Source organism: Peromyscus californicus, unplaced genomic scaffold, assembly GCF_007827085.1.
Source record: "Peromyscus californicus insignis strain IS unplaced genomic scaffold, ASM782708v3 Scaffold_9__1_contigs__length_137607984, whole genome shotgun sequence".
Taxonomy (NCBI): domain Eukaryota; kingdom Metazoa; phylum Chordata; class Mammalia; order Rodentia; family Cricetidae; genus Peromyscus; species Peromyscus californicus.
In genome coordinates, this window is record NW_026294617.1 from 16,175,380 (window position 1) to 16,200,725 (window position 25,346).

The 25,346-nt window shown below is 42.4% G+C and overlaps 1 protein-coding gene across 1 annotated transcript in view; it reads right to left on the reverse strand.

Annotated features, from left to right (window-relative positions):
- The window catches only part of LOC128105289 (pyroglutamylated RF-amide peptide receptor), a 49,448-nt gene that overhangs the window by 8,235 nt on the left and 15,867 nt on the right, over positions 1 to 25,346 (reverse strand). Inside the window, exons 2-3 of the mRNA XM_052730297.1 lie at positions 4,372 to 4,530; positions 1,094 to 1,155 (exon numbers count right to left, since the gene is read on the reverse strand). Coding sequence (XP_052586257.1) covers positions 1,094 to 1,155; positions 4,372 to 4,530 — 221 coding nt within the window. The remainder of the gene's footprint in view (positions 1 to 1,093; positions 1,156 to 4,371; positions 4,531 to 25,346) is intronic.

The following is a 25,346-nucleotide window of genomic DNA, read 5'->3' on the forward strand; positions in this document are numbered from 1 at the left end:
GAATGTCTCCATCAAATCCCTCCATTCAGGGCTCAGGGAACCCTGTGGAAGAGAAAGTGTAAGAGCCAGAAGGGATGGGGGACACCAAGGAAACAAGGCCTTGTAGGCACAGAATGACCAACACACATTTGAACTCACAGAGACTGTGGCAGCATGCACAGGGCTTGCATGGGTCTGCATCAGTTGGTGTCCAAGGGCTGAAAGGAGAAGTGGACACATGCCTCATCCCTAACCCAGGAGAAATCTCAAATTAATAACTACTTGTAAAAGAAAAATTAGTTTTCTCCAAGGGAGTCTCCCTGAGGAGACAAACTACTCTTAAGGGTAGATCAACAGCAGCATATTTGGAGGTTCCTTGTCTCATAATGTCCTGTCAGAGTTATCTATCTATCTATCTATCTATCTATCTATCTATCTATCTATCTATCTATCTATTTTACGCTACAGGTTTTGTGCATATATATTGTGGCTCCTGGTTTTGTGTTTTTATGGGATTCCTGCGTGTTCGAACAAGTGGAGCTCTATGTTCCTGTTTCTCCAGCCTTGTCTTAGGCTCTTTTTTTTATTTGTTTGTTTTGTCCTGTTTCAATTTGCTTTTGTTCTATCTCATTATATTTTATTATTATTCCGTAGATACCTATTTGTTTTTCTAATGAGAGACAAAACGGAGGAGGATCCAGATGGTAGGGGATGAACTGGGAGGAGTAGAGGGAGGGGAAACTGTAATCAGAATATACTGTCCATAAAAAAAAATTTTTTTCAATAAAAGAAAATATAGACCACTCATTGGATTCTCAATTATATTAAGACATCGAAACATTTTAGATAAAACATTTTCAATTTGTAGAAAAATGGCGAAAGTGATTTTGGAACATTTAAAAAAAAGTTAAGCATCTAGATATTAGCAATACAATACCTAGAAGAATTAAGTAAACAGAGAAAACTACTTCATCTCATTTGAAAGATTTCCAGTGAAGGAACTGCAGTAGTACAGACTTGCTAAAATGCTCTTAAGATGGGTAACAGTTATAGATGAGAGATGCGGAGGAGAAATATTTCAGTAATATAAATGGCAATTCAGCCCCAAATCTACCTCAAGTTGTTGAACGTGCCACATGGGTGATCCCACGATGATGGCCACCAACCAGACCACACCTGTAAAAATGTGATAGTCATCATAGTGCCGTAAAATGGAGTCATGCTTAACCATCAGGCTCTCTGTCTTCAGTGTCCTTAAAATACAATACCAGCTAAAATTTTAATGACAGAAATACTGTTTTCTTATTTATTTCACATGATATATTAGTTAAATTTGCTACCTTTGATGATCTTATAGCTGTACACTATGCATCTGATTATTATAAATTCAGACCATTATAAAACATCTTAAGATTTTAAGCACTCAATGGTAATTACTAAAAAGGAAAACTAATCTATTACCATGATAGACTTGAGGCCATTGTTTCAAATTCAGCATTTTTATGAGATTTGTTGTATGTATCATGTCTTACTGAGTCAGGGACAGTACTAGCAAGCTAAGAACCTAGAGTTGCTTAAAGTGAAATGAAGAGAGTGGAATGTATCTTTGTTGGGCATCTGAAGGACCCTCTTCTCAGGCACTTGCAACCTCTATGTGAACGGACTGGGAGCCACCTCTGGACAACACCCCTGTTTCCTGCTTCCCTCGAAGCACATTTTCTGTTCTGTATCAAAGTCTTCTTGCTCTTGTACACTCAGAGTCTTCTCATCTCAGGTCAGATGAAAGTTAATGTGGAAATGCCACTGATGGCTGTCATTCATTAGCTAAATGGAATGCTTAAAAGTTGAAGACTTAAACTGAAGAAATATATCCAAATAATATATTTCAATAATAGGAGATTCCTAAAGGAGAGATGGTGTGGGGTAAATGCTGAGAGAACCAAACCCCTCAAATTATACAGGAATGCTTACACATAAAGGGAAAAACTTCAACCGTACAAATACAATATTATTTTATAATGTAGAATGGCATTAACACTGTAGGTAGCACACTGGTAGCCTCACAAAATATTACAATTTAAGTATTAAATGTCCTCGAAAGTCTCAGAGGACTTGACTGCTAGATTGTGGACTTTGGAGGTAGGTTATTGTGTCATGAAGGCACTAACTTTACGAATGGATTAATCTACTGATGAACTCATAGATGAATGGAAGTAGGGCCTGATTGGAAGAAGTGGGTTAATGGCATACAACGTGTCCCAGATTGTTTCTCTCTGTGTACTTGAGGTGAGCCACTGCTCTATCACATGTTCATGTCATGTTCTGCTTTACTGCCCAAAGGCCCAGAAGTGAGAGCCAAATGGCTGTGGACTGGAATCTCTGAAGTATCTCTGCCATGAGAACCAGCTTCCAGCAGCTCAGGGATTGAGGGGGAAGCCAGGGGGTTGGCAGACTAATCACTCAGCTTGACTTTTCTTTCTTTCTTTTTTTCATTTTTCTTTGTTAAGAAATTTTCTACTCACTCCACATGCTATCCACAGACCCCCCTCCTACTTCCTCCCACCCCCAGCTCTCTTTCCCAAGCTACCCCACATCACCACATCCCCCAAATTGAGGTCTCCCATGGGGAGTCAGGAGAGCCCAGCACACTGAGCCTAGGCAGGTCCAGGCCCCTTCCCACTGCACCAAGGCTTTGCAAGGTGTCACACCACAGGCACCGGATTCCAGGTCAGCTTGACTTTTCTAAGGAACCAAAACTTAACTCTCTGAGGCTGGCGAGGGAGGCTAAACTTGACTCTCTGAGTCTGGCAAAAAAAGGAAACACACACCCACACACCCACACACACACACACACCTCTTTAGGTTCTCTCTATCATCTTCTTTCTGTTCTTTATTTCTTTTTTACTTCTATCCAGATGTATCCCTTCTGTCTCTCTTGATGTTTTCCTTCTAACTAACTTTAGTTTTTCCCTTACAGCTTATACATCCCAGCAAAATCTTTCAAGCAGTATAAAAATTAGAATTTTTTAAAGTGAATGATTACAATGAACACAAATAAAAACAACGTGTTTTTCATCTCCCATACATGATTAAACATTCTACATATTACAGGTGAAAAACAAGTTGTCCCAAGAACCCACATTCATTCATACTTAAGCAGCTTGTTATAGATTAACAGAGTGCAAGCAAGCAAGGTATTTTTCTCAGTCAGTTCTTTTTCTGGAAGGCTGCACTTTGCAGTTACAAAGAAAGGATCAATCATTTTATTACTTATCTCAGAAAGAAATTTTATAAGAATCATAAATCTAAACTTTTATATCTGAAAAGAATGAGTCATCTCTACTTTAAATCCTCGGGGTGCACACCCATTTGTCAACAGTTTTTTTATGTCAGGAGTCTGAGAGCAGAAATGGGCACAGGAATTAATCATCATCTTTGATCCCCATTCTAACAAGGAAGGCACATCAGCTAATAATAACCTGGCTGCTTTGTTCTTGTTCCTTGACCTCATCAAGTCCCTCACTCAACTATGTGCCTTTCTAAACATCAGATTGTTTCCTTTGTTTTTTTTTTTTAACCTCAAAGCTATTAACAATGACATCTTAACCTAACCTTAAGTCATTATTTAATGACTTTGTTTTAGCTATGATTTTAGTTTTAGCACACTGAAACCCAGGAACACATCTCTCAACATTAAGATGGAAAGATCTTGAACTAGCTTAGCTTCTGGGACTCAATTGTCTTTCTTAATCATTAACGTAAGCCACAGTCTTGACGGCTCCTCAACAGAAACTAGCTGTGTGACATTTCCTTGTTCTTATTTTCTGTCCTCTGCAGCCTCTGCTTTATCAGGGGTGGAGGCAACCATGTCTTGCTTTGACCTCTGTTAGTTTTTCCACTAAGCTAACCTCTATCTTAATCCCTATTATATTTACTAATGATCCTCAGTCATCAAAATCCTATTTAAACTAACACTACTATTGTATAAAATCATTGCTTCGGTTCAACAGTACAGCTTACGAGAAAAACCTTCATAATAATAATGCCCAGTAGAATGGGATATTTCCATGAGCTATACATTAAGGTCAATGGGTATTTCCCCACGCCCATTCACACCATGCCAGATACCATAGAAAAATGGCAGTGGGAAACATGTAAAGGCACAGCAGTAGCAAGAGACATTCTGAGATCAGAACCCTTGGGGCCTTGCCGATCCAAGATTCACCTGTCAGCGCCTTGCATGCTGGTGGGCCAATCCCCTGAAGTCAGTTGCCACTTGCTGCACCTCTGACATGGCCACCGGCACTGAAACCATAAGCAAAACCAAATTCTTCCACTTCTAAGTTGTTGATATCAGCTATTTTGACAAGTGACAAAAAGTGACTTGCATACCCAAGATTGTGAAAGCCCTTCGGTTGGTGTACTGCCACTTCATTTTAAAAGGATGGACAAGTCCTTGGTGCCTCTCAACAGCAATGCAGGTCATCGTTAGGATTTCTGTCACCACGGCAGTGGACTGGACAAACGGCACCATCTTGCAGATGAAGGCACCTGCATCAAGGAAACAGATATGTCCTACAAAAACGGTTTTGTGAAAGTCTTTTCTGTCTCTTAGTAAATGTTGCAAATCATTAACTATGAGCCTCTGCTCAGAAGTTTCATGATTAAGCTATGCCATAGACGCAAACTAATGAACGAAACCTGCATTGGTGCATGCTTCATCTCTGACTAGAGTTTTAAGTCCTAAGACAATAGGAGACACAAATCAGTATGTAGCTGTTGGTAACAGTCAGGGAAAGACTACAGTTTATGTGAGTGGCAGAGTAAGGTTGTACATACTTCTAATCCCAGCACATAGGAGATTGAGGCAGGAGAGTCAAAGGAAAGTCAAGATCTGTGTGGGCTATATTGCAAAACCCTGACTCAAAAACCACAAATAGAAAAAATTCGTGAGACTATTAATTTTCAGATCAAAGTTAGAATGAAATGATTGACTGGGAAATAAGTTTGAGTTTTCTTCCCATTTGGCTCTCTGTGAAATCATAACAAAGGAGTAATTTCCACCAAAGTTCAGTGTATTTGTGTGTGTGTGTGTGTGTGTGTGTGTGTGTGTGTGTTTGTTTTCATGTGTGTGAATATTGATGTGTATGTGTCGTGGACCCCACGTGGATGTCAGAGGACAGCCTTGGGTGCTGGTCCTTGACTTCCAGTGTTCACTGTTGTTTTTGCTATTCTACCTGGCATGCAAGCTCCTGGGATTCTCTTCTTCCTGCCTCCCATATTCCCATAGGAGCAGCAGGATTGCAAATGATGTCACCGAATCCTTGTTTCTAGGGGTTCTGGGGATTCAAACTGAGGTCCTCACATGTGTGCAGCAATTATTTACCCACTGAGCAAAGACTCAGATTTCTTCTTAGAGTGTCTATCCAACTTGATATGTAGGTTAAACCATTAGCCATTATAATTTTTTTTAGTTCTATGCTAGGTTGTCTTTTTCTAATTGAAAATTGATTTTTTTATGCTCTATATTCTGATGACAGTTCCCCCCCCCACCCTCTAGTCCTCCCAGTTCCATCCTGTTCCATCTGGACCCACCCCCTTTCTGTCTTTTATTAGAAAACAAATAGGCACCTAAGGAATAATAATACAATAAAATAAGGGAAATAATAAACAAACAAATCAGAATAGAACAAAATAAATACAGAGAAGAAAAAGAGCTAAAGGAAAAAACATAAGAAACTCATGTAGACACAGAGACACATGTGTTTGCACACATAGGAATCCCTTAAAAACACAAAATCAGAAACTATAATATATACACAGAGGACCTTTAAGGTTTAAAAAAAAAAAATCCCTGACTCAACATTATGAGACAAAGAACTTCAAAAGGTGCCGTTGACTTTGTTTTGTGTTGGCCATCTACTGCTGGGCATTCATTTCATTTTTTACTTTCTTAACTTTTCAAATGTAAAGATCTCAAAGTGATGGATAGCAAAAAAAAAAAAGCCTCATTTTATTTATACACTAAGAAATATTGAGAGCTGCATATCAGCTGTTCCAGCCACTGCTCGGCTCCGAGACAGTGTAGAGGTTGGTCTGGAACCCCAGTTAGAGACCCCTAGTCCTTCTACACATCTGCCTACCAGGCACCCACCCCACCACTTGCCACAGACCACTTACAGTATAATTAAGAACCCAGAGAACCAGTGGTGTGCCTGCCTATCAGCTGCTCAAACCACCGTACCAACCTCGAACTGTGTGTGTTTCCAACCGGGATCTCAGGTTGGTACCTCCAGAGCCAATCCTCCTGCCCCACATCAGCCACCACGCCCATTACTCAGCGCTGGGACCGAGTGAATCCCAACCCAGAATCCCAGTTCGGAACTCCCAGAGCCAGTCCTGCCCGACTGCCTCTCAGCTACCTCATGCACCGCTTGGCTCTGGGACCAAGTAAAGGCTGACCTGGAACTCCAGAGTGGCTCCAAGACCGAACGCCAGTCATTATTCAGCTGGTCCACTAGCTAAGAGTCATTTCAACCCTCATGTGTTTGTCATCCCAAGGCTTCTCTCGACCGATTGCCAAGGCTGTTCGTTTGACAGGCTTTTCGGACCTTCAGTTCCCTGGACCACACTGACGTTGAAGGCTGCTCAGGAATCTACTGCTTCCCTAAGTCTGACCACACTCTTCGGCGGCTGTACCACAGTTAACATCAGCCTTTATCCATTTCACTGTTTGAATACTTATCACACTGCAGTGCATCAGCTACCTCACATCCTATATGGCTGTGGCATTTTAATAAATTAATATTTGAGTAAAATATTACTAGTATTCCTTAGAGTTTTATTAAAAATTTAATCAGAATTGTTTTCTATCCCTTCAGTGAGATTGTTTATACATTATACAGTCCAACATCAAAGGAATACCAGAAGAAAATTTTACTGAAATGGACTTAAGTACATTATCAATATATTTTTAGAATTCTTTCTTTCATTACTATTAGTTATTATCTTATTATTATCTCTGTGTGTGCATACATGACATGGTGCACATGTAGACAGAGGATAACTTTTGGGTGTTGCTTCTCTCCTTCCACCTTGCTGAGGGACTTTTGGTCTTTCCGACATGTTTCATACTTCACAGTAGCTGGCCTTGGGCTTCCCAATGACCGTCTTGTCTCTGTCTTCCATCTCATGGTAGGAGTGCTGGGATCACAGATGTGTGTCAGTCCGTTTGGCCTGCTCTTTCCTTCTTTCTTTCTTTCTTTCTTTCTTTCTTTCTTTCTTTCTTTCTTTCTTTCTTTCTTTCTCTCTCTCTCTCTCTCTCTCTCTCTCTCTCTCTCTCTCTCTCTTTCTTCCTCCCTCCCTCCCTCCCTCTCTCTCTCTCTCTCTCTCTCTCTCTCTCTCTCTCTCTCTCTCTCTCTTTCTTTCTTTCTTGTTTTTTCTTTGTTTTGTTTTGTTTGTTTTGTTTTTGTTTTCTCGAGGCAGGGTTTCTCTGTGTAACTGCCCTGGCTGTCCTGGAACTTGCTTTGTAGACCAGGCTGGCCTCCATCTCACTGAGATACACCTGTCTCTGCTTCCTAAGTGCTGGGATTAAAGATTTGCACCCCCACTGCCCAGCTGTTTTTGTTTTGTTTTGAGACAGAGTTTCCCTGTGTAGCCCTGGCTGTCCTGGAACTCACTCTGTAGACCATGCTAGCTAGACTTGGAGATCTACCTGCTTCTGCCTTCAGAGTGCTGGGATTAAAGGTGAGTATTACCACCACCTGGTAATATCTGGCTTTTATACATGTGTTCCAGAGACCGCATTCAGGTCATCAGGCTTGTGCAGCAAGTGCTTTACCAGCTGAGTCGTCTTGCAAGCCCATCAATATGTTTCAACCATCCAAAAGTCAACCAGTGTTTGTTGTAGTATTCATTGTAATGTTATCTCACTATAAATATGTTCATTTTGTCCATCATGATCAGATGGGGCATGAATCACCTGAATTCCTGACTTCAGGATGCATCCTGAACCTTATTTATCCAATCAACTAGAGATTCTGAGTCTCAGTAGCACTGTTTATAAAAAGGGATTGTCAATACTCCTCATTGTAAGTCCAGTATTGCCACAATTTGCTTCTTAATGAATGGCAGCTCTTGCACTTGGGGGCAGCAAGATTAAAAGAACTTAGGTACTGATGGTATATTTGGGGCTACTATATTCTTTTTGGTTAAAGTATAAAAGAAGATCTAAGTTGACAACCTTGTTTCCCAGAGAAAGATACTGTAATTCATAGGATTCAAACAACGTAGCATGGCTACATGGCTATTTAAGGACAGAATGAAGACATGGATCTGGGTTCTCTTCGTTTACAGACATCACTCACTTTTGTGTGGCCAAGGTGTGTGACAGTTTTCTATTCTACAACATGCACATGCCATCTCTTTAATACTCAACTGGAGAATTTTGCACCTAGCCTCAGTTCTATGACTTACTGTGCCCTTTTAACAAAGCCAGAAAGCAGTGGCTCAACTTCTGACTCTGTCCCATGGACTTTGGAAAAGTTCTTGACAGTGGCTCCTTGATCACATCGACAAATTGCTTCTGTGCTGTGGGCATATAGCTTGTTAGAGTGTAACTGTGAGTTATTCGTAAGTATGAAGAGTACCTTTTGCTTGCCTACTTCATTGTCTTGACTTTTTAAATGGAAAGCTTGTTTTTCAAAGTCTGTAAGACTGAAACAAAATAGACATTAATTTTGGTGATCTGGAGTTGTAGCTAGGTAGACTGCTTGCTTGGCGTGAGTCAGTCTCTGGGTTCATCCTTGGCACCCCACAGGAAAGAAAAAGAAGAATTTTATTTTTTCTTTCCCTGTCATTAGCCAATGTTATCAACCTTCCCAGTATTATTCACTTCCCCGATCTGATAATCCCTGAAGTTTGAGGCTCTTCTGTTGCCCTCCCCTCCCCAACACATATATCTCTAGAATGTGTCTTATAACATTTTTTATATTGTGAATAACTATCCCTTTTCTTTTTTTAAAAAAATAGAAAATTATTATTTAATATGCTCTTTTTATTACATTATTTTTATTTCATATTCTCCCCCTCTCCCAAGTTCTTACAGATCCTCTCCTCCCCTCTAACCACCAAACTTTAAGTTCTTTCTCACAAAATAAATAAAAACCCAATATAACAATAAAACTCCCCCAAACCAAGAAGAAAAACAAGACCTGCAAACAACAACAACAACAACAACAACAAAATGCACCAAACTGAAACAAATACAAGTACCCACAAAAACCCTGTGGAGTCCATTTTTTATTGTTCAACTACTCCTGAACATGCTGGAGTGGTTGATATATCTAGTGTCACTCCATTGGAGAAAACTGATTTTTCCTCTCCCAGCAAGTATAAGCGACAGTTTAATTGTTAACCTTTACCCTAATGGCTAGGCTTTCATTCATTCATTCATTCATTCATTCATTCATTCATTCATTCAAAAATATATAACAAAATAAAGTACAATAAAACAAATTATCACTTAAGAGTTGGAGAAGACAATCCAACAGAAGGACAAGAGCCCAAGAGAAGGCACAAGAATCAGAGACCCACTTGTTCACTCAGGAGTCCCATAAAAACACTAAACTGGAAGTCATAATATACACAGAGGACCTGGTGCAGACTCATGCAGGCCCTGTGCATGCTGCTTCAATCTGTGAGTTCATATGAACTTTGCTCAGTTGCTTTAGAGGGTGTTATTTTCATGATGTCCTCCTACTCTGATGGCTCTTATAATCTTTATGCTTCCTCTTCCAGGGGGTTCCCTGACCCCTGGGGGCAGGAATTTGACGGAGACCTCCGATTTAGGAATGTGTGTTCCAAGGTCTCTCACTCACTGTGTAGTATCTGGCTGTGGGTCTCTCTATATTTGTTCCCATCTGCTACAGGAGGACGCTTCTCTGATGATGGCTGAACAAGGCACTGATCTATGAGTACAGCAGAATATCATTAGGAGTCATTTTATCAGTACTTGCCCCCCTCTTCTTTTTTTAGATCAGTAGTATTTGGTTTTACACTAGGTCACCCAAGCAGTGCTGGGTATGAGTTATATCTTGTGGAGTGGGCCTTAAGTCGAATCAGTTATTGGTTAGGCACTACAACAAGCTTTGTGCTGTGATGGCTCTAGAATATCTTTCAGGCAGGACAGATTGCAGGTCAAAGGTTTTGTGTCTGGGTCGGTGTTTATATTACTTTTTTTGATAGTATGCACAGTACCTTCCTATACCAAAGATGTTGGAACATAGGGATGAAGGCTCTGTGTAGGTACCAGCTTGACATTGCCATTCAGCATAGGTGTTGTCTTTAGCCATGGGGCTTTGCTGTCAGTTTGTGGAGAGCAATCTATTGTTTTAGCCACAGCCTGGGTTGTTTGGGGCCTCTTTAGCCAACAACTCAATTAGATGTAACCCAATCCTGGTACTGGATGTCGTTGCCTTGGGTGACAAGAGATGGCCAGCTGGGATTCTGTCTCCATCATTATTTGGCAGTTTCATTTAGATTGCTTTCAGATATGTATATATTTTAGAAATTTTCTACTGTATTAGGTTTCCATAATACCCCTCAAATGCTCCTTCATTTTAACTGTCTCTTCCTGTATTCTCTCCCACAACCCCTACTCTTTCTCCCTCCCCACTTGACCATCCCATTCCAACCATATCTAGCTTTTGTATTTCCCTTTTCCTAAGGAAATCTGTCTGTTTCCTCTAGTCCCTTACTCTATACCTACCCTCTGTGGTTCTATGAATTGTAACCTGGTTGTAATTGACTTAATAGCTAATATCTACATATAAGTGAATACATGCCATATTTGTCTTTCTGGATCAGGGATACCTCACTCAGGATGATTTTTTTTCTAGTCCCGTCTACTTACTGCAATGGATATGTAAATAAATATTGCCCAAGTTTAGTTTTATCATGAAATGTCTTATTTTATCCATCTATAGCGATTGAAAGTTTTGCTGGGTATAGTAGTCTGGGCTCGCATCTGTGGTCTCTTAGTGTCTGCACACATGTGTCCAGGCCCTTCTGGCTTTTAGAGTCTCCATTGAGAAGTCAGATATAATTCTAATACATCTACCTTTATGTATTGCTTGGTCTTTTCCACTCGCAGCTGTTAATATTCTTTCTTAGTTCTGTATGCTTAGTGTTTTGATTATTATGTGGCAAGGGGGACTTTCTTTTCTGGGTCCAATCTACTTTGTGTTCTGTAAGCTTCTTGTACTTTGATAGGCATCTCTTTCTTTAGGTTAGGGACATTTTCTTCTGTGATTTTGTTGAAAATAGTTTCTGGCCCTTTGACCTGTTTTTCTCCCCTTTCTCTCTTCCTATTATTTTTAGATCTGATCTTTTTATGGTGTCACAGATTTCCTGGAGGTTTTGTGCCAGTAGTTTTTTAATTTAACATTTTGTTTGACTGGCATAGGCATTTCTTTTACCATTTCTTCAATGCCTGAGATTCTCTCTTCCATCTCTTGTATTTTGATGGTGAGGCATACCTCTATGGTTCCTGTTTGAGTTTCTAAATTTTTATTTCCAGATTTCCCCCAGTTTGGGTTTTCTTTGTTGATTTTATTTCCACTCTCATGTTTTGAATTGTTTTATTCATTTCCCACCACTGTGTATTTGTGTTTTCTTTAAGGGATTTATTTCCTCTCTCTGCACCTCTATCATATGCACAAAAGAAATTTTAAGTTTTTTTGTATTATTTTTAAAAATTAAATTATTTATTTTACATCTCAATCACATTTCCTCCCCCTCCTCTCATTCTCTCTCCCCACCAACTCTCTGCCCCCACTCTACCCCCAATCCACTCCTCCTCTGTTTCTGCTCAGAAAAGGGCAGACATCCCCTGGGTATCAGCAAAGCATGGGATATCAAGTTGAGAGAGGACTAAGCTCCTCCCCTTGTTTGAAGGCTGGGCAACGGCAGCTCAGTCTCTTCAACCAATGGTGCTGGCATAACTGGATGTCGTCATGTAGACGAATGCCAATAGATCCATTTCTATCTCCATGCACAAAATTCAAGTCCAAGTGGATCAAACACCTCAACATAAATTCAGACACCCTGAAGCTGATAGAAGAGAAAGTGGGAAGTAGCCTCGAATGCATTGGCACAAGAAACTACTTCCTGACTAGAACACCAGTAGCAAAGACATTAAAGTCTTTTATTTTTGTGTCAGTCGTGTTGGAATATTCATAGCCTGTTGTGGTAGTGCTGCTGGGATCTCGTGGAGACATAGCATCCTGGCCATTACCGATTGTGATTTTGTGCTGGTATCTAGGCATCTGGGATTGGGAAGACAGTAACTTGAGGTGCTGATATCTGATATCTGATCTTGTCTTTGTGGGGTGGGTGTTTTGTTCCTTGGTTTCTGTTTTCTCTCAAGTTCTTACAACAGTGTGGTAGCTATGTGTTTCCTATGGGGAAATCTTCTGGGGACCTGAAAGGTGTGGGCACTGGGGTCCCAGGTAAAATGTGTTTCTGGGTACTGGGCCCCGAGATTTAGGAACGGGGATGGGCTGGGGGCAGTGGAGCCGTAACAGGGAGGAAAGCAGAGTGTTCCACCAGGATTTGCTCAGTTGGTCTCCAGGCAATGAGGGCAGACAGTGAGGCGAGGCCACAGCAAAAGGTCTTCTACGGAGCTGGGAATGGGACCGGGTGATCAGATTTGGAGGAATGGAGAGAGAGGTGAAGATCTGGAGTTAACTACCCTGGTCAGAGTGACCTGTGGGTTCCAGAGTGCCTGCTGGAGCTGGACAAAGCAGTGAGCGGAGGGAGGGAAGTTTTGAGGGAAAGGTCTGTGGGATCCATCCACTGGAGATGGGTGCAGGAAGGGAGGCTGCAGCAGGTGTTCTGCTGCAAAGCTGGGATGAGATTGGGGGATTATTTCGGAGGAGCTGAGGGAGAGGTGAAGGTTTGCAATTAGCTTCCCGGCTTCCCTGGCTGGGGTGGCCGGTGTGTTCCCAAGGAGTGCCTGCTGGAGTGGGGGGGGGGGGGGGGCGGGGGGGCGGGGCGGATGGACACAAAGCAGCCATGGGGGGGGGAGATTAGGAGGTGAAGGTCTGTGAGATCCACCAGAGAGGAAGCGGGGGGGGGGGGGGGGGGGGGGGGGGGAGAGTGCCGTAGGTGAGATCTGCTGCAGAGCTGTGCATGAATCTAGGGCATTAGAGGAATGGAGGGACAGGTGAAGGTCTACAAAGCCGACCTGCTTCCCTGTTGCAGAGCTGGGGTGGAGATGAGGGGGTTGTATTTGGAGGGGCAGAAGGAGAGGTAAAGATTTGCTGTTTGCCTACTTGTTTCCCTGGCCTGAGTGGCCTGTGGGTTCCCAGGGAGTGCCTGCTGGAGGTGGGGGCTGGGATAAAGCAACCATGGGGGCGGTTGGGAGAGGAAGATCTGTGGGGTCCACTAGAGATGGGAGTGGGGGGCTGCAGCAAGTGTTCTGTTGCAGAGCTGGGGAGGAGACTAGGGGGTTGTATTTGGAGGGCCAGAAGGAGACGTGACAGTCTGCTGTTTGCCTTCCTGATTCCCTGGCTGGAGTTGTAAATAGCTATTTCTAACTAAGATAACACTGAACTCCTTCTATTGGGCACCATTTTATGATTATCTTACTTTAGTATCAGAGCTTCTTCTTAAAGCCTGCCTATAATGGATATCTCCTCTCTTGACTATCCAGTGCCCACTTGTTCCAGCTTCAGACTGAAACCATGGGTCTCCAGTAACCATCTATTGTATTCTCTTAGCTACTTACTTGTCAACTTGTGCTGTAAACAAGTGAAGTTACTCATTGTGCTTCTCTGCTGTCTTTTCCAGTTAAAGTAGACTTCCCGGAATGTAGCATTCTACGGTAGCTGTCCCTTCTCTGTCCTGTTAACTCCAAGATAACCCAGAGCCTCCAGCTGCAGTCAGACATCACTTCTGTTTTGTTTCCACAGTGTCTGACTCTGGCATGAAATGTACAATAGTTTACCTAGGCTGCTGGCTAAGGAGCAAATGCTTTGTTTTATTATCCAGTGCTTCCCATTCTAACCTCTGCTCATGTATGTTCTTATTTACCACAACCTCTTATTCTCAATGGGAATAGTGTCTGTATCCTACCTACTCGTGCTCCTCCTGATCCACCACACACAGCAGCCTCGGGGATTTAAATAGAAACCATCTTATTTAAAAACACAATGCTTGAAAATTGAAAAGAATTTGTATTTACTGTAGCGGAACAATGACTTCAAGAAGGACACATGTGGAAAGATCAGGAATTTCAAGACTTCATTTGTACAGAAGATTAAAAACATTGCTTTAATAATTTTAAAAAAAATGGTGTAATACACCATAATTGGAAGAAGCAACTGAGGGTGATAATGGTTCAGCAATGAATTGCCTCTTTTGTTAGTAAAAAACAACATGAACAGACACTTGCAGTTTACCAAGGAAAAGAGGGCTTCATAACTCCCCCATTACAAACAATAGTCTGACAGGTTATAATGCAACTAGGCATGTAGTTAATTTACTGTACCACACAAGCAAACTATTCAAACCTTTGTCTGTCTAGAGCCCTTAAGTTTCTAGCTCTAACATGATTCTTAGGTGCTACTAATGAGTATCTTATCTTTTTTTTTTTTTTTTTTACTAATTTGCCAGTTGTGAACCCCATTTCATCCTTTTTAACATCCATCAGAATGAGAATGGAGAATAAATCAAGCATAGTCAAAGTTACAGTTGCCATACGAGTATGGCAGAGACCCACAGGAGACCCAAACTGAGTGTCTTTATTGGAAAACCCTCTTGAGAGCACCCAGCTTTCTGTCTCTGTCCTGGGGATCATCCTTGCAGGTACTGTAGGAAGAGGGCAGGCCCATGTGCAGCATGTGGTGGCTCCTCACTCTGGCCCTGCTTCAACAGCAGCAGGAGTTATCACCATATCTAGCTTCATTTGCTGGACTCCAGCATGTAAGCTAACTGTAACTGCGTCTGCTGGACTCCAGTGTGTAAGCTGACTGTAACTGCGTCTGCTGGACTCCAGTGTGTGAGCTAACTGTAACTGTGTCTGCTGGACTCCAGTGTGTGAGCTAACTGTAACTGTAACTGCGTCTGCTGGACTCCAGTGTGTGAGCTGACTGTAACTATGTCTACTGGACTCCAGTGTGTGAGCTAACTGTAACTGTAACTGCGTCTGCTGGACTCCAGTGTGTAAGCTAACTGTAACTGCGTCTGCTGAACTCCAGTATGTGAGCTAACTGTAACTGCGTCTGCTGGACTCCAGTGTGTGAGCTGACTGTAACTGTGTCTGCTGGACTCCAGTGTGTGAGCTGACTGTAACTGTGTCTGCTGGACTCCAGTGTGTGAGCTGACTGTAACTGTAACTGCGTCTGCTGGACTCCAGTGTGTGAGCTAACTGTAACTGCATCTGCTGGACTCCAGTGTGTGAGCTGACTGTAACTGTGTCTGCTGGACTCCAGTGTGTGAGCTGACTGTAACTGTGTCTGCTGGACTCCAGTGTGTGAGCTGACTGTAACTGTAACTGCGTCTGCTGGACTCCAGTGTGTGAGCTGACTGTAACTGCGCCTGCTGGACTCCAGTGTGTGAGCTGACTGTAACTGAGTCTGTTGGACTCCAGTGTGTGAGCTGACTGTAACTGCATCTGTTGGACTCCAGTGTGTGAGCTAACTGTAACTGCGTCTGCTGGACTCCAGTGTGTGAGCTAACTGTAACTGAGTCTGTTGGATTCCAGTGTGTGAGCTAACTGTAACTGCATCTGTTGGACTCCAGTGTGTGAGCTAACTGTAACTGCATCTGCTGGACTCCAGCAGACATGTTAACTGTAACTGTAAAGAAGATGTTACAAAATCTCAAAGCAGTATACACAGAGTCCTATTTTTAGAAGAAGACTAAATACCTCAAAACTAATAAAATAAGAGGATTGTTGTAACTCTAGTTGTTGGAATAATGCATGTTCTTTTTAGGTTTATTTTTCTACACACTAATTGGAAATAGACATATATATGAGTTAAAAATAGAAATCAAGTATAGAGAATATACACTATAAGAAATAGACAATTCAACCCCACTGGGTCAAATAATATAGAATATGTATTATTCCAACATTAACGAATTTCAGAGGTAGAATATTAGAGAGTGGTAACATCTATAGCTAAAGTATTTTACTGTGGATCCGGGTCTCTGTTTTGAGCTACTTTGTCCCTTCAGTGTGGTCTTGCTTTTGTTCTTGGATGTCACTTTGTGTAAATATGATGACTGTATTATCTCCAAACTTCATGTCTCAAACCTAGTCAGAGACCACAAAGAGTGGTGGAAGCAAATATTTTCCCCAAGCCCTTTTCATTACGTTTCTTGTTGCTGTAACAAAATGCCTGAGAAGAAGCAGTGTCAGACAGGAATGGGTTTACTGGGGCTTACAGTTTGAGGACAGACATTCCATCACAGTGGCAAGGCATTGCGGCAGGAGCGGGAGGCTGGCCACCCCCTCTGCATCTGCAGTCAGGCATCAGAGAGCAAGCAGAAAGCGGGGACAGCCGCCTCAGCTGACTCACTTCATCTGGTGAGGCTTTTCCTACTAAAGGTGCCCACATACTGCCACTAACGGGGGACTAAATGTTCAAGCACATGAGCCTGCAGGGACATTTCACATTCAGACCACAACACCCTTCATGAAAGTATGAAGTTCAGACCCCATACTAAGAACTGATTGCACACTTGTTTTTAAAATCAATGACAAGGGAAATTAAATTTTAAAGATTAACTTATTCCTTAGGCCAAATAAGAGCCCTAACCTTTCCAGACAAATATGTCTACCCAATTTCTAAACATTTATTCTCCTGTTAGCGAAGAATAACATGAACAAGCATGAGGTATGTAGATGATTATTCTATACTTCTGCAGAGGGATTCAGCCCCTCATTGTCCCTTAGTGGCTTCAAACAACACTAATTTATAACTAGGCTATGGAAGGCACAAGTTTAAACTGGGTCGCTAGAGCTGCCTTCCTCCTCGAGGCTCTAGGAGAGAAGTTATTTCCATGCCTGCTTCAGTTTCTAGAAGCTGTCTGTATTCTTGGTCTGTGGCCCAGTATTACCCCATCTTCTGAGACAATTTTCACATCTCCTTGTCGACTTCTGGTCTCCCTCTCACAGTGGCATTTGTTAGTTACTCTTTAGAAGATCCAAGGCAATCTCCTCTGGAACTGCTAGGTCCTTAACTTAATCATACTGACAAGGTCTCTTTTAGAACAGAAGACAGTATAGTCACAGGGCATAGCAACTGAGAAGTAGAAGTCTCTAAAACATCATTATCTTTGGGAGACAGGGGGATCTCTGTGAGTTCAAGGCCAGCCTGGTCTACAGAGAGAGTTCCAGGACAGCCAGGGCTACACAGAGAACTCTGTCTCGAAAAGAAAAAAAAAAAACAAACCCTATCAGCACAACTATTTGACATTTTACTGTGACTCTGCAAAGTTGCCAATTTTCTCCAAAGCAATATATAAATTTAGGGCAGCATCAGTCAAAATACCAGGCAGGTTTGTTAAAAAGTTAAAAATGTTAGTTTTAATGAGTACAGAAAAATCAACTTCCCTTTATATAACTAAATCAACTCTGGAAAGATGCCCAAATGAGTGGGAGACTTCTATGCAATATTTAGAATAGCTAAAGACTTCTGCAATAAACACTGTGATGGGATTAGCCATTGCGACAGCATTTCAGATCAGAGACCTAGAAAGACTGGAGCAGAATAAAGGAGCATCGTAAATCTATGAGGAAATAAATTTACTTGCTTTACACACACACACACACACACACACACACACACACACACACACACACGCGCACACGCACACGCACGCACGCACGCACGCACGCACGCACGCATGCCCACGTGTGTGCGCTATCAGTTCTGTTCTCTAGAGAACCCTTACTAATAAATAGCCCAAGAGAGAAAAGTGTTGCAGGCGGCAAAGATAGATGGGTGGAGCCATCTCAGCCCTTTGACATTGGACATAGAGCTACAGGATTTGGAGTTTAGGGGTTTGGAGTTTGGGTCTTGCTTTTGTCCAGTGTTTCCTCACTGTCCTCTATTCCTCCCTATTGGAATGGTAATTTATATTTGTGCCATTGTATATGGGGAATATGTAATTTGATTTTTTATTTTACAGGGGGATTACTTTGAGATTGTTGAGGCTGAAGGGGACTTTTGGAGTTGGACTAAATGCATTTTGCTTTCTGATATGTTGGCCACAAGTCAGCAGGAGCAAGTGTGGAATGTGGTTGCTTGAATGAGAATGGTCCTCATAGGCGCATATATTTGAATGCTTGGCCCCCAGTTTGTAGAATTATGTGGGAAGGATTGGGAGGTGTGGCATTGTTGAAAGAGGTGTGTGACTGTTAGCTCCCTTTCTGCCTCATGGTTGTTTCAAGATGTAAGCTCCCAGCTGCTGCTCCCGAAACATGCCTGCTTTCCTGTTGCCATGCTCCCTGCCGTGATGATCATGGACTCATACTCCAAAATGATAAGTCCCTTTTAGAGCTTTCTTCTATAAGTTGCCTTGGTCACAGTGTCTCTTCACAGCAATAGAAAAGTAACAAAGATAGAAGAATCTCATTCTTATGAACATCATAAAACCAAATATAGCTAATTTCTAAAAAGTGCCAAATACTATAATTATGGTAGCAAGATGGCACTCGTTGAATCATTCAAAGCATTTTTATAGCATTTCCTGTCTGCTACTGACAACTTTGTATGTGCGGAAAAACGAGTATTGGATTTAAAAAAAATCATGTCTTTGTTACAAAATTCAGACAATTTATTTCTTCAATACTGAAAATCTAATTTGAATATGATTTGAATTTTGAATGATTTGTTCACTGCATTAACCATCAGATAATTTAAACTGCCAACAAAATCTACATCTTGCTCGATTTTGTTTTATTTCTTTAAGTCCTGAGTTAATTTGTTGTAAGAAGTTGGTGAGCACTAACTTTCAAGGCTTGATCCCCCTGTTTTCAAAGACAGCCTCAAGCTATTCTCCCACTGTGTATTGCCAGTGTTTCTCAGAACCTCCTGAGAAAATCACTACTTAAATCAGGCTCACTGTGACACTTAGATTAGCTTTAATGAAATGAAATCCCTCCTCACAAAAGCACATCCTTGATTGTTTCTAGATACCGCAATAAAGAAATGTTTTAAAATTAACATAGTGTCCTTGAGTGGGATGTTAGCTCCTGAGTCAGTGTAGAGTTTGGTGAATGTGAGTGTAAATGTGTGGCTCTCCAGGCAGGCCTGAGGAGAGTCAGTCAACAGGAATAAACTTTCATGAAGGTTTCTAAGGAAAAGATCATGTTAAATTTTCATTACAGAAACTTTCCTTTAAGTTCTGAACTAGCACCTGAGCCTAAGGGTAACACTGTGGGGGGTGGGAGGACAAAGCAGGAGCAGAAGCAGGCAGAAAGCATGAGGAAGTGAAGAAAGAGACCTTTCTTTCCCACTGTAGCCACTGCAGTAAAAACCACAGATTGAAAGAGACTCTTTGGGTTCAAATCTGTGCGCCAACACTTCCTAAGTAAGCATAGACAGTTTGCTTGCTGTAAGAAATTGTAAGACAAGAAGACAAAGGCTACAAATCCATCCCAGACTTCAAGCCCCTTTGACCCGTTCCTCCTCCCATGAAGAATGTTTCTCTGCTCTTAACAGCTGGACCAGGGATGGGACTTACTTTATCATAGGAATGGTGTACAACGTCCTTACATCATCACACGAGTGGTGTGCAGGTCCTATACTGGATCTGCAGACGCTTTGACGTTTCTGCTCTTTCTTGGACCACAGTGACTCTGTGTGAAGAATCTTGGGCTACTCTGATACAGGAAATGCTAGGACAGGATGGCTTGCCTCTTTCTGAGACCTAACACAAAGAGTCCCTGCCAATTCATCAGTTAAACCTAGTCCCATGAGCGACTCCTGTGAGTCTAGCTTGAGAACCCCTCAATGGAGCCGAACTGAAAGTGATGCCTCATGGGATTGTGAACAATAATTCTTTAATTACTCCACTTTTGAGTGGTTTGTTATGCAGAATAGATAATCAATACACTAACACCCCAGCCTCCCTTTTCTCACCTGTAAAATGAGAAAAAGAACTCTTAACACATGATTAGCTCAGGTACTGACTTCAGTGAGGTTCTTCTAACTTCCCTGCAGAGCACAGAAAGGTCCTGGTGCTCAGATCTGCTGCATGCAAACAGAGCATGGTCTGCACCATGGGGAAGTGATGCACAGTGCCTGAGCCTGGTGGCCAAAGTGAGGTGCAGCCAGCACCGTGAATTAGACAGCATGGCCATCTGAAGGGAGGTTCATGGTGAGGGAGGAAGTTTGCCACATGGGCTTGTCTTCAATTCCAGGTGGGGATGGGGCCTGGTGGCATCTCTGTGTGAGGTTTGTGCTATAGTGTGGGGTGGTCTGGAGCCTTGCAAGGAGCTGCAGCCCTGCACCAACTGCAGCCCTGTCCTCACCACCACGATCCCCTCCTCTAGGATGTGCCACTGCCTCATCAACAAATGAAAGCTGTGCCGATTGTTTTCTGCCTGCTAAATACAGGTGATTAGTTTGAACCATTATAATTTAAGTGCTGAAATAGCTCTTCATGTAAATTGTTCAATATTGAACACAAATAGGCTACAAATTCATATGACTACCAACATTTTATATAAATTCATGCTGTATACATTTGAGATATTACTAACAGTGCACTGATTTTTTTTTTAAGCATTTAATCAGACTTGCTGGACATAAACCTATTCTACACACAAACTTACAAAACATTTAAATATCACCTAAGTCCCCAGTCCTTCCACTCATAGGGTCATTCATGTTCACAGCAACCCTATGAAGTGGATATCTGCTTTCTTCCAGGCTTACAAATGAAGGAATTGAACCAAATATTTTAATAATTGTCTTGACATCAAATGCTATCTTTTGCTAACTTATAACATCCAGAGGTTTTATATACATTGCAATTCCACCAGGAAAAATGTCTTTAAAATAATGTCACTGTCCCTCCATGCACTGTTGGAAGAGATTGTCAGTAATATTTTACAGGTGAAAATATGTATGTGGTATTTATTTCATTCTGAAATCAAGTTGGAATCCATAAGAACTGGGTCTGCACTGGTTCTTTTATATCTAACTTTTATTACTTTTTCTCCTTTGAGAGTTTGATACATGTATATAATATATCATGGCTACTCTCACCCCCACCCCCCATCTCCCTTCTAACTCAGTCACCTCCCCGTCTCCAATCACCTCTTTACTCTTTACAAGTCCCTTTCTCACATATTTGTGTCTTCGTGTTTTGTTTTGTGACCCACTGAGTTTAACAAGGGCTATTTGTGCATATGGGTTTTGGACTAGTCATTGGAGCCTGGTAGGCTCCGCTGTGAATATCCAAGTGAAGACAACGCCTGCTTCCCCCTCAGAATCTACCACTGGCCAGTATTTCATCAGGATGGGATACGGTCCCACGAACCTTTGTCCAGTCTTGACTGATGCCCTGTCTTGTGCTGGCCCAGTCAGTGGAGGCAACCGTAACCGCTGTGATGATGGCTGCAGTAGCTGTGTCGTGCCTAGAACACAGCGTTCCACAGCCCCTTCTCTATCTTCTGTCTCTTACATTCTTTGTCTCCTTTTTGGTCATGTTTCCTGAACCTTAGGAGGGGTGATACAGTACTCTCTTTAGGGTTGAACACTCAATTTTCACTTTCTCTTGGAGCCTTGGGCAGCCATGAATCTCTGCATTCACTACTATTTATTGCAAAGGGAAGCGTCTCTGGGTAAGGCTGGGAATAGCATCTGTCTACGAGTATAAACATAAAATGTTGATTGTTTTCTTTTTGTTTTAAAAAACCAAGATGTAGCGTTTATACAGTTGTACTAGTTCCTGCAACTGTGATATACCACCAGATGGCAGCATCAGACATTATTTTTAAGCGGCTCTGCTTGGTCTAATGCCAGGCAGTATCACATACAACCTAGCTAATAACAAAGCAATTAATAAATGGTGGAAAACTGCACAAGCTCACCCTTACCGCATGGCTGTCTACTTCCTCCCAGGAAATGAGAACAAGCTGTCTTTTAGGGTTTCTGTGATCTCTACTGACTCACTATAAACCCAGACACAGAAAGAAATGAATGCATTTAGTTTTAGTTTCACAAAGTCAGATAAAGACAGAAAGCATTTCCCTAGCTGTTACAGGATTAGTCATTAGAAACCCACTGTTTTCAGATAGAAAGGGAAACAAATACAACTTCTGCTTAATCTTCCTCAGTGCCTCAGGCTAGTGGGGAGCTGGCAAGGAAGCTCCCCGACTTTCTCACTGAATTGTCTGTGATTCCTCAGAGAGGAAGAAAGCAATTGGGCAACTGGAAGTTCGTCTGCCACAAAATTCATGAACTTGAAGGGACAGGCAGAAAATGGTTGTTTTTATGAACTATAGAAACAGCTGACACACTCCCTGTGGAGGACACAGTGGTGGGGCTGACATGTGTTTTGTAGTTTCTTATGCAGCTCATGTCTTTTCAGGTCCCCCCACCCAGACCAGGAGAGGTGGGCATGGAACAGCTTCATAATGTTGATTAAGCTCCACAGGGGAGGAGGTAAACGAATCCAAAGGCAGAAGACATATGTCATGGAGCTTACTGGCTATTACATGGACTTGGTCCCACAGATGTACAGTGACAACCCTGTGACTCACGCCCTCCTTCAGAGCTCCTTGCCCAGGGGCCACACATTCTGGAGGACCTCGGTGGCTAACAGGATCACAACTGTCATTGCTGCAGCCGTGAGCTTGGCTGGTTATATATAGTGTAATATATTTAGCCAGCAAAGAATCAATGAGCCCATACTCAGTGAGCCCTTGGGAATCCACACAAATTCAGGAAGTTTATTACTTAGACAATGTGGAACAGATAAACAAAGTGTCAGCTTCTTATGCCTCCAGTCTCACAGAAAGAAAATGACTAACAACACGAACACATGGCTCATTCCACTAGGGTGTGGACAAGCTACAAAGGAACTCTCAAATGTTGCAGCTTGTGGCAAGGTGGGAAGTTCTGAGCTCAACTGTAACCAAATATAGCAGATGGGTGCAAAATAATCTCCCATTCCTGAGACTTAGAGGCCGGCCCCCAGCTCCCATCTTGCTCCGGACTTCCCTTTTGGAACACTGGTGAGTACCCTTCCTTGCCCCAGACCCCATCCCTGGGCACCAGCCACTCCAGGGAAGACCTGCCCAACTTGGCCCCAGGTTCTGGCCACCGGGCAGGTTCCCTGCTAGCCCCACCGGGAAGGATCCCCTTCTCCAAGACCCCTGGCAGACCCTGCAGTCTCCACGCCCTGGCCCCACGCCCATCCGCCTGAGCCCCAAGCCTCTTCCTGAGACTTAGAGGCCGGCCCCCAGCTCCCATCTTGCTCCAGACTTCCCTTTTACAACACTGGTGAGTGCCCATCCTTGCCCCAGACCCCATCCCTGGGCACCAGCCACTCCAGGGAAGACCTGCCCACCTCGGCCCCAGGTTCTGGCCACCGGGCAGGTTCCCTGCTAGCCCCACCGGGAAGGATCCCCTTCTCCAAGACCCCTGGCAGACCCTGCAGTCTCCACGCCCTGCCCCCACGCCCATCCACCTGAGCCCCAAGCCTCTTCCTGAGACTTAGAGGCCGGCCCCCAGCTCCCATCTTGCTCCGGACTTCCCTTTGGAACACTGACTTCCCTTTTGGAACACTGGTCAAGAACGAACCACAAGGAGATGGGCAGACGTCAAGGCAGAAGCATATACAACAAAATGAATAGCAATACAGCATCACCAGGCCCTAGCCCTCCTCCAACACCTAGACCTGAACATCAGAAATTGGAAGAAGCAGAAGAAAACAGCCTTATGAATGACATCATGAAGAAGCTAGAGGCTTGTGTAGAGGAAAAGACAAAAAAATGTGAAGAACGCTGTAAACAACTAGAGGAAAGGGCAAACAAATTAGAAGAAATCAATAAAGTCCTGGAAGAAAACAATAAAATACTGAGAGAAAATCAAGAAAAATCAATGAAACAAATGAAGGAAACAGTCCAAGACCTGAAAAGGGAAATAGAAAAAATGAAGAAGACACAAACAGAGGGAATGCTGGAAATAGAAAATCTGAGAAAACGATTGGGAACTTCAGATGCAAGTATAATCAACAGAATGCAAGAGATGGAAGAGAGGATCTCTAGCGTTGAAGATACAGTAGAAGAAATACATTCATCAGTCAAAGAAAACACTAAAGCCAACAAAGTCATGAACCAAAATGTCCAAGAAATTTGGGACACCATGAAAAGACCAAACCTAAGAATAATAGGGGTTGAAGAAGGAGAAGAATACCAACTCAAGGGCACAGAAAATATATTCAACAAGATCATAGAAGAAAACTTTCCCAACTTAAAGAAGGAAATGCCTATGAAGATACAAGAAGCTTATAGAACACCAAACAGACTAGACCCCCAAAAAAAGTCCCCTCGCCACATAATAGTTAAACAACTAAACGTACAGAATAAAGAAAGAATATTAAGAGCAGCAAAGGAAAAAGGCCAAGTGACATATAAAGGCAAACCCATCAGAATAACACCCGATTTCTCAATGGAGACTTTGAAAGCCAGAAGAACCTGGACAGATGTAATGCAGACACTAAGAGACCATGGATGTCAACCTAGACTAATATACCCAGCAAAACTTTCAATCACCATAGATGGAGTGAACAAGACATTCCATGACAAAGCCAGATTTAAACAATACTTATCCACAAACCCAGCCCTACAGAAAGCACTAGAAGGAAAATTCCAACCTAAGGAAGTCAGATACACCCTCGAAAACACAGGCAACAGATAAAGCCACAGCAGTAAACCCCAACGTATAGAAGTACCCACACATCACCACCAAAAAATAACAGGAATGAACAATCACTGGTCATTAATTTCCCTCAATATCAATGGACTTAATTCACCTATAAAAAGACATAGGCTTACAGAATGGATACGAAAGCAGGACCCATCTTTCTGCTGCATACAAGAAACACATCTCAAATTCAAAGATAGACACTACCTAAAAATAAAAGGCTGGGAAAAGACTTTCCAATCAAACGGTCTTAAGAAACAAGCGGGTGTAGCCATCCTGATATCCAGCAAAATAGACTTCAAACTAAAATCAATCAAAAGAGATCAAGAAGGGCATTACATACTCATCACAGGAAAGATCCACCAAGATGAAGTCTCAATTCTGAATATTTATGCCCCAAACACAAGGGCACCC